At 40.0% G+C, this 13,931-nt stretch overlaps 1 protein-coding gene across 6 annotated transcripts in view; it reads left to right on the top strand.

Moving 5' to 3' along the window:
• The window catches only part of KLHL29 (kelch like family member 29), a 409,537-nt gene that overhangs the window by 148,609 nt on the left and 246,997 nt on the right, over positions 1-13,931 (top strand). For all 6 annotated transcript variants that reach the window (XM_075497845.1, XM_075497842.1, XM_075497840.1 and 3 more), the window contains one exon: positions 4,331-4,636. In XM_075497845.1, coding sequence (XP_075353960.1) covers positions 4,376-4,636 — 261 coding nt within the window. In that variant the 5' untranslated portion in view covers positions 4,331-4,375. The remainder of the gene's footprint in view (positions 1-4,330; positions 4,637-13,931) is intronic.

The raw sequence follows: 13,931 nt of genomic DNA, 5'->3' as shown, positions 1-13,931 counted from the left end.
AGGTGCACGTGTAACCCTCATGCCTGGCTCCAGAGTGCTTTGCCTAACCTTTCTCTGAAAGCCAGAGGGCTGTCTATGTTTTGGCATGATTTTTGCAACACACACAGAGTGATGTAGTCTTTGGGGACTGGGATAGGCATTTCGTTTGCTTTGCCATATCTCTAAATCTCGTTTCAGATTTGTCATGGGATTTTTATTTTCCTCGGGTTGCTCTATCTCTCTTCTTTAGCTTATAGCCTTTTCCACAGCTCTCCCTTAATACCAATTTGATCTCCTTTTTGCTTTGAATTTATCAGTTCATCCAGTAACAACTATGGGTTTCTCTCTTTTCTCTTCTCTCTCTTTAGCAGGATGGGGTTTTTTTCCCCTCTAAGAGAATTTTTGTTCCTTTTGGCTGCACAATAAAATCCTTTGATTCTATGTGACAAACAGGAACACACGTTTCCTTTCTAGTCAAGATTAAAGACACACGGCTACTCCAGTGATTACGTCTTGAGTAGAGAGTGGGGGAAGGCCTGTCTCATTGACTTTACCACCTTCACAAGATAGTATGTCAGCTGAATTAACTGTACAGAGTGATTTCCAGCAGTAACAGCATGCAGTATGCCTCCTCATGGACTTCTATTCTGAGATACGCAAATCATACGTTCTTTCTATTGCTGGCTATGTCTACATTGCGGTTTTACGGCTCTGATGTAGGGTAGACATATCTGAGATAGCTTTAGGCTTATCTGCTCGAGACCTGACTTCTAGACGCGGCAGCAGGGAGCTTCGTGCGAGCTGAAAAATCGGCCCCAAAACTGAGGTTGATAGATCTATAATTAGCCAAGGCTTAGCTGGGGCGGCGACTTCAGTGTGGACAGCACTGGGATTTCCCCAAGTCTGAAAAACGAGGTAAAAAGCTTCTTTCTCTTCCTTAGTGCTGTTTAGAGGGACTTAAAGCTATTTAAGAGAAAAATGCTTTCATATGAATGTTGATGAAAACTTCCCTTAAAATGGGAAAACATATGAATTATTTGTAGCCATTGATATTGGTATTTGTAGGTAGTATAGGTATTGATCTTTCTCCTTCTCCCTGTCTCCCCAACAGAAAGGTGTTTTTTTTGTTTATTCTTAAAAATAAATCCAAAAGAATGCACGTCTGGAAAATTTTAGTTTAGAGTTGGGTATTTTGGAACCGGTAGCAACTGGATTAGGATGAAAATGCTCATACATCTTTGATTACAGTGACTGCTGTCCTGCTTGCTGTTCGTGTGTGGTTTCCACTGGCCTCCGTCACTGCTGTTTCTCAAGGTGGTTTATGCTGCCCCGTGTCAAGTTCCATGCAGATGACCGTGGTGATTATGCTTGGCTTGGGACACACTTTGTTGGAGAAGTTTTTCTTATGAGTACAAAATACATTTAAAGGATTATTATTATGATTATGATCTTTGACAAAAATAGTCTAGACGAAGCATAAACTCTGGATCCAAAAATACATTTAAAAATTAGCTAGCCTGTTCACAAACCATTTCTTACCTCACCCAGCAGCTATTTATGAGAACATTTTATATTGTTTCTAATTTTAAACAATTAATAGCAAGCACTTGCAGTTGAATACTCATTTATTAGATAGTTATCCCCTCCGGGTTTTCTGCACATCTTGTTGCTGTTGAATATCTTTGTACCCAGCCAAAAATGACATGTTGAAACAAGTGGTGTATATTTAATGCGTTGCATAGAAAAAAATGTGACATTCAGCCCTGGCTTTTAATTTTTATTGGAAATATCATGAAATACGGAAGCTGGACAAAGAAGTGAGTTTGCTCGTGAAGAGGGTGGTGGGTTTTAAGTAAACTTCTTAATGCATGGCTTAGTCATAGGCTTTTTTCCTGCTTGTTATTGACGTAATTGCCTGTCAGTCTCATCTGATAGTAGAATTGCTGGGGGCATGGTGTCTTGGATCGTGTGGCAAAAACTGCTAGCTATTGACTTATGTGCATGTGTGCCTCTGCTCTCCGCTGAATTAAATGTCAGATATACTCAAGTGTGTGGGTGGGTGGGGGATATGTGATTTGGTTCTCTCTAGTTGCCTTGTCAAGAAGTACACTAATACAGCTAATGGAGATCCTTGAGCTCAGAAGGAGAAGGGCATTCATTTGACAGCCACCATCCAAACAGTCAAAAAAGATAGCTTCATACAGTGGTGGAGACCGTGCGGATTTAAAAAGAAACTTTTCCAAAGGCAAGGAATAATAAAGGATATTTTGAAATTGTAGTTTGCAGTTTACAGTCTCCCTTTTTGCCTGGCTTTGCAAAAGGTTTATAAAACAAAAGGAAGGGGGTTTATACCTGTGGAATTTCTAACCTTTAAAGGTGCTATCTTGAGGTACTGATTTTATTCTGAGATGGTTGCCACTAGAGGAAAAACTTGCTTTCTTCACCTCTACTAAACCAAAAAGTTTCTGTTTTCACTACAGCGTCTTTCACAGCACTTGTGTCTCTGGTTTTTGCCATGTTCAGAGTATAGCTGTCATTTCCACATGGTCTTCTAGAAAACACAAAATGGTCTTTCTGAATTAAAGTATCAGATGGCCACAAAAATACAAGAAAGAATCTAAGTAAATGTCAGTGAATCCTCAACCCTCAAATTATCAAGTAAAATCTTGCATCAAATCCTATCGGAGAAAAAATAGATGGCTCTGTTGGATTAAGAGGAATGTTAATTTTGTGGTCAGCATTTACAACATTGCTGTGTGGTACCCAGTGTAAGTTCTTGCTGGAAGTGCTCACTCCTGTAGAGGGGCAACACGACCATTGCAAATGCAGCTTCTTGGGAGATTTGGTTTGGCCTTTTGTTGAAGATAATGATTGTGGGAGGGAATTTTTGGGTTTTTTTAATACACATTTATTGAAGTTTAAACTGAGGAAGAGTTTTCTTCGTCTCAAGCTAGTAGCTCTCTGGTGAACCAGGTGAACCTTTAATTATTTAGCCATAATAGTAGGGTTTATTTGCCTTTTTTAAAAATTTCTACCAGGTGAATAACTAACATTGTTGATAGGCACACTGTTTTATACCACTTCTAAGTTATATCTCTCTTAAGTAGTTTCTTATCTTTAAGTTTCTGGGTAAGTTTGGTTCCTGCTCCCTTCTCAGCCGTTACAAGCAGATGTTTTTACTGTCCATTTTTGTATCTAAGAATTTGTGAAACAAAATTGCTTCAACTGACCTGATGTTATTATTACAAAGAACTTAACTGGTTCGTGTGTTGCAAATAAAATAAATCAGATGCTGCAGTGACCTAGATACTCATTATTTATTTATGAGAATAAATATATTTAGCATTTATGTGTACTGTTCTTCAATTCCAAATGCTGTAAACTTTCACTTACTCTGAACTCTGCTGGGAAAATAGCATTATTGCCACCATTCTGCAGGTGAAGAGACCTTGGCAGGAAGACTTAAGGAGCTGCTCTATACTACGTAACATATAATTACCAGAGCTAGGATTAGAAGTTGGGAGTCTCAACTCCCAGCGTTGTGTTCAGATGTCTTGGCCCTGGCAGATAAAAATCTATGGATAACAAAGACTAAGGAGGTAACTAATGATAAGGACGGGATGATCACACAAAGCGACTTGGTCATTTGATTGTCTTAGGTATATTAAGTGTTTTGAGTCTAGCCAGAAGCACGGGAGGAGACAGGACACGTTGGCCTGCCCTGGAGACCAGGCACTCTGCGGAGAGCTCAGGCGTCACAGGACGAAGCATGCCTGTAGGAGCTTGCAGTGAAGAGGCCTACCAAAAAGGAGGGGAGGGGGCCAAGTAAAGCAATATTTGGCTTTGAAAATAGAGAAGTAACGGGTAGATTTAGCAGGTAGATTTTTCTCCCTCTGATCTTTGGGATTAATACTTGGTCATGCATCAGGTGCAGAAAAGAGTTGCAGAAATGATCTGAAGGCTACTGAGAAAACTGCAAGACGGAGCTATTGGAAACATTTTCCTGCTATCAGAAGATTTGAATGATGATTTTCTTCTAACTCAGCTTTGCGTGATTTGTGTGCTGTTGCTTTTTATTCTGCTGGAGTTTGGGCAGATGGTGTTTCCTCAGGTCTGAGGGATTGGTCTCTCCACCGCATGCTTGTAGTTGTCCAAACTCTCTCATTTGTGTTCTAGATTAACGATTACTACAACACTGGTCTCTTCCTCCTGGCGTTTAGCTGGGAAAAGGGGAGAAACAGTGCTCTCCTAAAGCAAAGGAGACATGGCAGGGACTTGCCCTGGTGATTATAGAGTACAATCGCTGTGCTGGGACCTTATTCCTAACACCTCTTTCGTTTTAATCTTTCAGGCAAGCTCTTGAGTTCCCTTTGAGAAGAAGCTGCCCTCCATCGAGATGTCACGGCACCACAGCCGGTTTGAAAGAGATTATCGGGCCGGGTGGGATCGCCGGGACTGGAGCTCCAACGGCAATCACGTCAGCAGCAGCAACTGCAGCAGCGCGGTGAGCACCAACAGCAACAACCGACCTGGGCTGCTGCCCCTGCCTATCGTCCCCTCCCGGCTCCCCACCCCGGCCACCGCCGCTTGCACCACTGTCAACAGCGATGTGATCACGAGCCTAGTGGCCAACTCGTCTCCAGCTTCAACTACCAAAGTAAGAATTTAGCTTTTTTTTCTGGGGTTGATGTGTTGAGGGGACGTTAGAGATGGAGCTTCATCTGCCCCTTTGCAAAATATGTGTTCATGGTATAGCCAAGAGGAGGAAAAAAATTTCTATGGGCAGTCTAGATCTTTCTTTATTCTTTTGTGTGTTGTGCATACACTAGAGTAGGTTGTTCTTGCTCCAAGACTGAGTGTTCCCATGCTCCTGAGAGGCCCAAGCAGAGTAAATGTTTCTTTCCTTTCAGCACTGCCTACATTTGGGCTTTCTGTTGCTTTCCCTGGAACATGTGGTTCCCACTTTTGCTTCTGGGAATGTTCTTCTTGTCTGTTGACCACAGCAGAGCTGTGGTTGACAATAAGTGGATGTAGTTTTCATCCAGAGGGAGTGGAAGGTGACCAAAGGGCATAATTTTGGCTGAATGGTGTTTTTACTTCTCTTTAGTTGGTACTTTCCTACAAGGTTTTCAAAGCCTCGTTCTTAGTGCAGATTGGAGTGTAACAGTGGGACTGCTATAACCAGGCTCTCTCATTTGTGCAGAAATGCACACTAAGGAGTAAGAAAATGTTAAGTGGCAAAGAATTGAAATCACTAGTAAACCATTGGGCTTTTTTGTTCTAATATAGAATTGGAGGGAAGAGGGTGACTTTTCCTTTTTTTTTTTAAACATTTAGCTCTTTTAAATCTGCAAAGTACAAGTTGTTATTCCAGTAGTAAGTTGGGGTTTCTTTCTGCATGCAAATTCAGGTAGAACAGCTGGGGAGTAGAAAACCCTGGCAAATTGTAAAGGTGACCACAGCATTAGCAAAGTGAGCCAGAAGCACTGCTGGTTTTCTTTTTATGATATTTAACATTTTCTTTCAACTTGGTTTCATTTTAATAACTGCAAGTGCCAAATACAGCAGACGCAGACAGGGGGAAAGGAGACAATAAAGTTATTTAAAGTAAGCCAAGAGCAAGCTGAAATTTTACTGCAGTACCATTATTATATTGATTTTTTTCACACTGTAGAAAAACAAGGTCAATGCTGCAGAAGGAAACATTAGGCTGAAGTTTACAGTGTGATTGGTTTTAAAAATTTTCCATGGCATCTTCAAATTATTTTCATTTGAAAGAGGCCAATCGGATTCTGATCAAAACATATTTCGAGTTCTCCAGATGCTATCCACAGATAGATGCATTTCAATCATGCTTTGTCTGGAGAAGATTGAGGCAATTTTGGAGCCAAAGCAGTCATTTCATTTATCATGACCTTTGTTCCTGGGTCTACTTAGAGTCCAATGATTGTTTGGAGCTGATCAGCCCTTCTCCCAGATGTTCAAAATCATTTTGAAGCGTAGCAGTGCCACTAAACCATGTGTTTATTGGGGGAGAGGAGGCAGGAACAGCAAGTTAAATGCCTTTTGATCATATGCTCAATGTGAACTGTCTTCTAAATTACCTTATTAGACAATTTTCTGATGACTTTCATTAGTAAAAATGTTTTGGCATGAATAGATCAAAAGCAGTAAATAGCCAAGAATGGAGGTAACATGGGACACTTTTTATTCTGAGGACTGTTAATCAGCTGTGTAATCTCCCATAAAATAAATGCATAAAAATGCATACAGTCTTTGCCCCAGCTTCTTCTGCCGAGAGTCAGCTCAACAGCTCTAAAAATTCAAAATTGCATGTACTGAAGAGGAAAAAAATTTGAAAGAGAAGTAGGGTAGGTAGGATGAACAGAGATGTAAGGGTATGGTGCCTAGCAAGCTTCCAACTAATGATGTGGAACGGTGTCAGAAAAAAACATCAGGTGCTCATACATACTCATGTTTACTCTGTCTGACTCTGTCTCTCTCCTTCACACACAGCAGATTTACACTTGTGGTTAGCAATGTAACCAGCCAGTGCCTTTCCCTTGTAGAATCCAGCTAACGGTTAGGCATAAAAAATTAAATCCGTATAATGAGGAAATCACAAGTCAGAAGAGTAACACGGTCGCTTGGTTTATTTTAATAAACAGGATCATGCCGAGTTGCCTTGAGCTGTGGAGAGTTCACAGTCTACTCTCTGCAGTCTTTTTGTGAGTATGTTTATGGGGTACCAGCTCATGTGGGGCAGGCATCATCTTAAGCTGAATTTCTTAGTTCTGTTTTGTGGTCAGGAGAGGGATATTTGATTGCTTAGCTGCTTTTCTGCAGGCTGAACCTTCCCCAACATTATGGCAGATGTCATTAAACTCAGTGGCAAGGGGGTGCCCCACACAAGAGGTGACATGGTGAATAAAGAAAGTAATCATGATGTTATGGAGCAAGAATTTTGAGAACCTAGTTCTCCCTATCTCATTGTCCAAGGATATGAGTACAGCCAGCAATGTTCTTCCAGGCTGAGGACAGAAAGAACTCTCTGTGTCATCCAGTTCCCAGTTTTGACTGTAGCACATTTTCCTGAGCTGGTTTGAAGATCTCAAAGCATAGAGGCCAACTGTCCACCTCCTTCGTTTGTGTTCCTACTAATTAATTATCCTCTCAGTTAAAAGTTTGTTTCTTTTTTTTTGTAAACCGTTTAGTCTGTCTTCAAACTTTTGGCCCTTGGTTCCTCTAGTTTCCTGCTGTTTACCAGTTTTAGTAGCCTTCAAATAACTGTGTGTCTTGTGCATCCCCTCCATTCTTCATTTCCCTTTGAAAATACAGGTACCAAAACCATATGCATCCTTTCAGCATCAGACTCACCATTCCCTTGCATGGCGATAAAACTGCTCCTTCCTCTGTTCCCATGTCTGCACAGCTAATAATTGCTCCAGACCTTTTTGCCAAAGTGCTAAGTCAATAGTTATTAAAAATACATATACATGCCATTGTCCTCCATTATGCGTTATCAAACAGAGTCGTAATCTTGTCAAAGACTGAAATGAAGTCTGTTTGACAAGATCTGTCTTCTGGATACCTGTATTGGCAGACATTGGTCATATTCCTGTCCTTCAGCTCCCGATTAACTGAATCCTAAAGTAACAAATTCAAAATGGAGGAAAAAACTTTTTTTTCTCTCTAGCATGTAACTGGACTGTGAAACTTGCTGTGTTGGTGATGGAATTGGTCAGGGAATTCACAGATAAATGGTTTTAAGGACCGCTAGACTATCTAATCTGGCTGAACCATTTGGTCTTTAAATTATTATGTAAATGTATGTAAGATTAAAGACTTCACCCCGAGTTATGTGCTATGAACGGAAAAAGCATTGGAAGGGAGAGAAAAAAATGATCAAATTAACTGTTGGAGAGAGGTGAAACCATCTTCAGAGGGAAGCTTAAGAAATATAACACCAACTATGAGCGGGCTGGGTTTGGTCTGTGTTTTTATGCTTCTGGAAGAGCTTTTTACGTCTTTCTGTGGAGGGCTTTAGAAGGATTTTATTACTAATTATTAATGTCTAGGAGAACTTTAGAACTAATTATACTTTGCAGACCTTTGAAATTTATTCTCAAAGCGTACCTGTAACCTTCTTACCACAGATGCTTTGGTACAAATCACACTTAGTGGATCTGCCACATTTAAGTGGTTACGGATGTTTGGTCTGAGTTATTTAAACAAAAAAGCTGTATTTTCCTGAGCTTTATTTTTTGCTGAACAATATGATGATGATACGTTGCACTGCTGTAACCCATTTCATTGGAGGCTGCCAGAAGACATCAGAAAAACTATTTAATCCTCAACAACCTATAAGAAATAGTTTAATGTTACACCACCAGTATACCAACAGGGAAACTGAGGCACCCGAAGGTAGTGATTACTGGTTTTTCTGCTCATTCTGTGCCACTGTGAGTGAAGTTCCAGCTCTTTTAGTCAACTTGGCTTTTCTGCCCTGGTACTGTATCCAAAACGTTGGGCCAGCACCCAGAGTCACCGCAGTTTGAAAGGATGAGTCCGTCGCTGGAGATACTTCCTCAGCCCCTTGAGGAAGCAGTCCATCAGAGAGTGGAACTCCTGACATTGAACTGCAACGTTTGGCTCAATTTGTCACACTCTGAGCCCAGTCATGTATGATGATTGAGCTCAGGTTTGGGTTTGTCTGTGTGCAGTGGGGTTTTGGTTTTTTTTTCCTGCAGTGAGGTTATTTGTTGGTAGAAGGAAGCTATCAAAGAAATCCATATAAGACTGCAGCACTGCTTAAGATATTGGCAACAAAACAGCCTAAAATTCATTTAAGGATGCTGCACACCATTCCAGCTATGTTTTCTGTTCATCTCAGCAGCACCTTCATTCTTTGTTGCTTTTCCGAATTACTTTGCGAGTTACTTGTACAATTTTCTCCATCAAAGCTCCTGTATCACAGCTTCAATTTAGAAGTGTTGTCATGGGGTGTAATTTGAAATTTTATTACCAAGAGATTTTTTGGTTATAGAACATTTACTTTTATCATCTCTATATTATTTTTAAATGCCTGAAAAGATTGATACATCAACAGAATCTGTGCAACACCAGGCAAGATCTAATTTTTTTTTCAACCTTAATTTTAAAAATCCTTTGCTTGGAACATAAATTGATTCTTAAGCCCCCACACACTTAATGATTTGTTATTCTCAAGGTTAAACCTATGACAAATTTTATAAAAATGCCAGTCTTCAGTTTTGATAAGATTTTCTCTAGTTGAGCTCAGGGATAACTGTACAGTTTTAAGTCTTTAAATAGCATAACTGAGATGTGATCCTGGCCTCCTGTACTTACAGTATTCCCGCAGTATTTAAGACTTGTGTGTTGTTGCTACTGTAGTTTTGATCCCACTGTGGTTAGCCACAGTTATGATGTGGGAGAGAAGACAGAGATGGTAAAGCATTTGTTAACCTCTCTGGAAAGTCAGGCAAGGATTGCAGGGGAAAAAATCGCCCCCACTGTCTTTGTCTCCGTGCATCACTGCAACTAAATAGCGTTAAAAAAATGCGTGGGGAGGGAAGAAAATTCTTATATTAAAGGAAAAACAAGTCAGTATGGCTGAGGAATGCATGGTAAAAAGGAATAAAGTGGAACGGCACAGAAGTAAAATGTTATATGGTTCTTTCCTTTAAGGTCCAAAAAAATTTAGTTCCCTCCACAGCAGTTTGTCATATGCAGATGATTTGCTGTACGTTGCAGAATTTGTGTTGTCTGTTTTCTTTCTCTCGCTTCTGAGGTGATGATTTGCTAAGCTGGTGTATGGCTTCCACAAATATTTAAAATATTGATTAAGCAGAGGAAAAATAAACACGAATTGTTTTTCAAGTTACGCCTTATGTTGTACATGACTAATTACATACAACAATTTGCTCTGCAACGGTAACTGAAATTTATGTACTCTTTTTATTATAAAACATAAGAGGCTTGCATAAAGAGAGACATTATAAATATTGGAATACAACAGTTGCTAGAAAACAGTCAAAACATGCAGTGATGAAGTATAAAGGATTTGCTCTTCCAGCTTCTCTGTGCAAAGCTACTCTTCCACTCCCCTGAGGGTTTGTATTGATGGTTAGCATATTTTTGTCACCATTTCAGATAGTAGCCTGTCAATTCTTTGATCTGGACACGATGTAGCAGTCCAGCCCAAGTGCAATAATGGCAAAAGCTGTGTTAAAGATCCTCCTGATTCTTTTGGCAAATTACTGTGATGATAAGTGAGGCTTCAGTTGCTGGATGTCAAATAGTGCAACTGATTTTCTTCCAGGAGCGTATTTTTACCTATGGATAACTTTTTAAAATAATGTCCAGTTTTACTCGTAAATGAGATGCAAGCTCGTTCCCACGAGCTATGCAGAGACTTCTGGTGTATATGAAGCTCTAATTAGGGCAGAATATTACATGAATGTATAGGAAATCAGAGCAATGCCGAGAGTATACAACACTTGATGGTTTGTAACAGAAGACAAGGACAGGTTTTCCCTGGCAACCAAATCACATCCTCCTGGTTCTCTAGGTTTGAAAGTTCAATAAGTTTTGCACAATTTACCTTTTGGGGTGACACACCATTTAACTGGAGTGCAGCTTCCAGACTCTGCCTTCTGTAAGGAGTCTGCAAGCAAGGAATGACAGCCAAAGTGTACGATGTTGGCGATGACATGCCATCGCACCAGCCCAGCTAGGGTGAAACCAGCACAGTTCACCACAAAAAAATATCGTTATAGTATCCTCCTGGTATCCCCAAATAATTTTGAAAGTTGCTTTTGAGGAATGGACAGAGCTTCTACCAGGAATGAGAGGAGGAAACCGAGAGATTTGATTGTTGACACCCAGGAGACTTTTTTTCTTTTTGCTCATTACAAATTGACAAAAAACCTCTGTAAATTGAACTCAGCAATGACTTCTGCTGAAGTAATCATATTAAGCTGCTATGAAAACATCACAACTACTGGGAGGTAATTGTGCCGCCAAGGGAGAAGAGAGCAAGGTGAGATCAGTGGTGGGTTCCAAAACTGACATGTTGAAGGCCTTGAAGTAGAGGAACCAGTTCTTCCCTTTGAACAATCTGGAGAGACACGTTGGGCAGTTTTCAGGCTCCTCTGTAGAAGGCTATTCTTAATGATCTCTGGCCCTAGAGAGGGCTTAAATTCTGCTGATGATCTGTCACTTCCTCTTTCCATCTAATTTTAGTGTTTTTCTCAGATGCATTTTTATGTATTTTTAATAGTGTAGAAATTGGAACATACAAAATGTGGTTTTAGTTTGTCAACTTTTGTGGATACTTTATTGGACTGAAATTAGTCTGAAAGCCCTGGCATGCTAATTAATCTGTAAAGTCATAAAAAGCTGCTTGGATTTTTTGACTCGCAATATGTTTATCATCTGTTGAAAGAGCTAAGAGGTCTGGCCAGTTTCTAGGCCCAGTTCCATTTGAAGATGAAAGGCAGCATTTTTGAAGCACTAATTGACATAGCCAAGTACTTACAAGGTCACAAACATGACAGCTTTGGATAAAGAAAAAGGAGTATTTCTAGGCTTTGGCACTTTGATCAAAGAGTATCTTGACTTCCAAAAGGGATAAATATCAGTAATAACAGTAACCTAAACAAAATGTGTGTTGGCCAGGATTTAAGTGCTTGATTCCTTGAAATGATTTAGAGTTCTTTTTATTTGCTTATTTCTTTCTCATCATTATTTCATTTTCATGTGTAGTAGTTGCAGATTATGCATTAAAAATGCAGCAGTATATATACTTCTGCTATTCAGGAGGCATGGGTGTTTCATTAGAGAATTAGTCCCAGCCTCCTGTCAGGCTAAAAAAGCCTGCCCGAGAGCTTCCTTGCCTATGACTTGATGTTGATTACTAGAGGTTTTATTTTCAAGGAGCATTACTTCTGAGGGAGGGCAGGTTATCTGAGTTGTAGATGCATAAAATCCTAAGGTTGGTTGCTGTCATTTAGGAACGTATTGCTATTGTCACCATCAAGCGTAGCTACAAAAAGAATTTTACAAGGAATCACTTGGCAGTTTCCTATTATTTTTGCTGTCAATGCCTAACTTTGCCAGGGAGGCCCTGGAAATTATTTTCAAGAAAGCTAGTCCTTTCTCAACTAGGTAATTTCTGATTTTGGCATTGCATGGAGAGGGTAATGTCAGAGAAATCATTGAGGGAGAGGATGAGTGGATTAAGGTGTATGTTGGGTACAAAGGATCCCAATGCAAACAGTTTGTAGAAAGCTGCAGAAGCGGTTGGGTGGGATGTCTCTGTGCTATAATTTTTGTTATAAGTAACAGGAAAATCATGGTCATTTTTAAAAACGCAATTTTAATGCATATCAGAAGGAAAATAAATTGTTTGCCAAACAAACAGATAATATTTTCTCGATGGCATTGGTTTCCTCAAATTGTTGATTGATTTTCCATTCTCAGTTTAGAAATTGCTTGCAAAACAAATGAACCAAATGAGTAAAAAGAAAGAAAGAAGGACAAGGTGAGGCAAGCTTCACCTCTCCCTGTGATTTCTGTGGGCCTTGAGCTCCTGCTTGATATGACAGTTGTCTATGAAGCTGATAGACATAAAAATAAATTTGGCCCTGGGAGCGATAAACAGTACATTTAACTCTGCTCTTTGGCTCCTTGTACTGCTGAACGTTGCACCTGCAAACGCTGGACACAGGCTGATGCGCTCTGGGCATACCGGGGAGCTCTGACCAGCCAGAGCTGACACGCCAAACTGACCTTAAAGCAGCACCACCACCCTGTCTACAATCCTGAAAATCCTCTTGAAAAAATGCCCAGACCTTTAAGAGGAGCACAACGATCTTGTGACTCGATGGCATGAAACGTAGGCAGCCTGTGCTGTTTCGACGGAGGATTGCTCTGTCAATGCCACAGAAGTAATGCCAGGAGTCATGTTACATCAGCGATGCTGAGCTGCACTCCATCCCATCGGAACAGTGCGCACAAGGTGCAGATATCTTCTGCATAAATGGAAGTACAGTGACTCACTATCTTGTGAGTGGGCAAAACACAGGCTTATTGTCAATGCCTGCAAGAGTACTGTAGGGGAGGCCATGAAAGGAATTCCTCACCCTTTTTCCCGACTCGAGTTTCACTCTCTAGAAGCAGCTCTGACAGAGATTTATAATCGACCATTACTTTTCAAAGTAGCATGTAGAAGAAGGATAAACTTGCAGGTACCCAAGTTATTTTGTTGGGCTTTCTCTTGGAATTTGAAGCATTACTAAATGTCCAAGTGTTGGTTAACTGCTGTAACACTCTGTTCTTGGATGAAATGGGCACTTTTCAGCAAACAAAATGTACATTTTACTGTGGTTTGGAGGAACTGACTATTCTGAATTCTCCCAGAAGTCGGTCTGCCTCTTCTGTTTTCAGTTGTTCTCTGCTCCTGTCAAGCTGAAATGTATGTGGTTGTTACCCACTACAATTTAGCGTCACCAAACTGGTTCACTTTGGAAAACAAAGCTTGTAGAAGTTCTGCAGAGAAATATATGCTGTCTGTAAAGTGGTGTTTGTGTGTAAAGCGATATGCACCCACTGTATAAATAATGAATAATAACTAGTAATAAATTCTTCGTATGATAGCATTATTTCTTACTGTTTATGATCCCAGGTCTTTTATGGTAATCCTGAAACAAAGCACTAAGAAGTATGTGAATAATATTTACCATTGCTAAGTTGTTGCACAAACATGTCAAGAAAGAGAAGCTTTTTTGGCTGTGTAATTTGAATGTTTAAGATTATATACTGTTTATATTATAATACTGTATATAATTAAAGTTATCCTTTTATCCCAAAGGAACACAAAGTGTTATACAAAGTCCATGCATTCAAAACCACTGAAGTAATGCATCAAG

The sequence above is a fragment of the Mycteria americana genome, chromosome 3 (assembly GCF_035582795.1).
Source record: "Mycteria americana isolate JAX WOST 10 ecotype Jacksonville Zoo and Gardens chromosome 3, USCA_MyAme_1.0, whole genome shotgun sequence".
Lineage (NCBI taxonomy): Eukaryota > Metazoa > Chordata > Aves > Ciconiiformes > Ciconiidae > Mycteria > Mycteria americana.
Note: the sequence above shows the minus strand (reverse complement) of the source record. Positions and strands in the feature narration are given on the sequence as shown.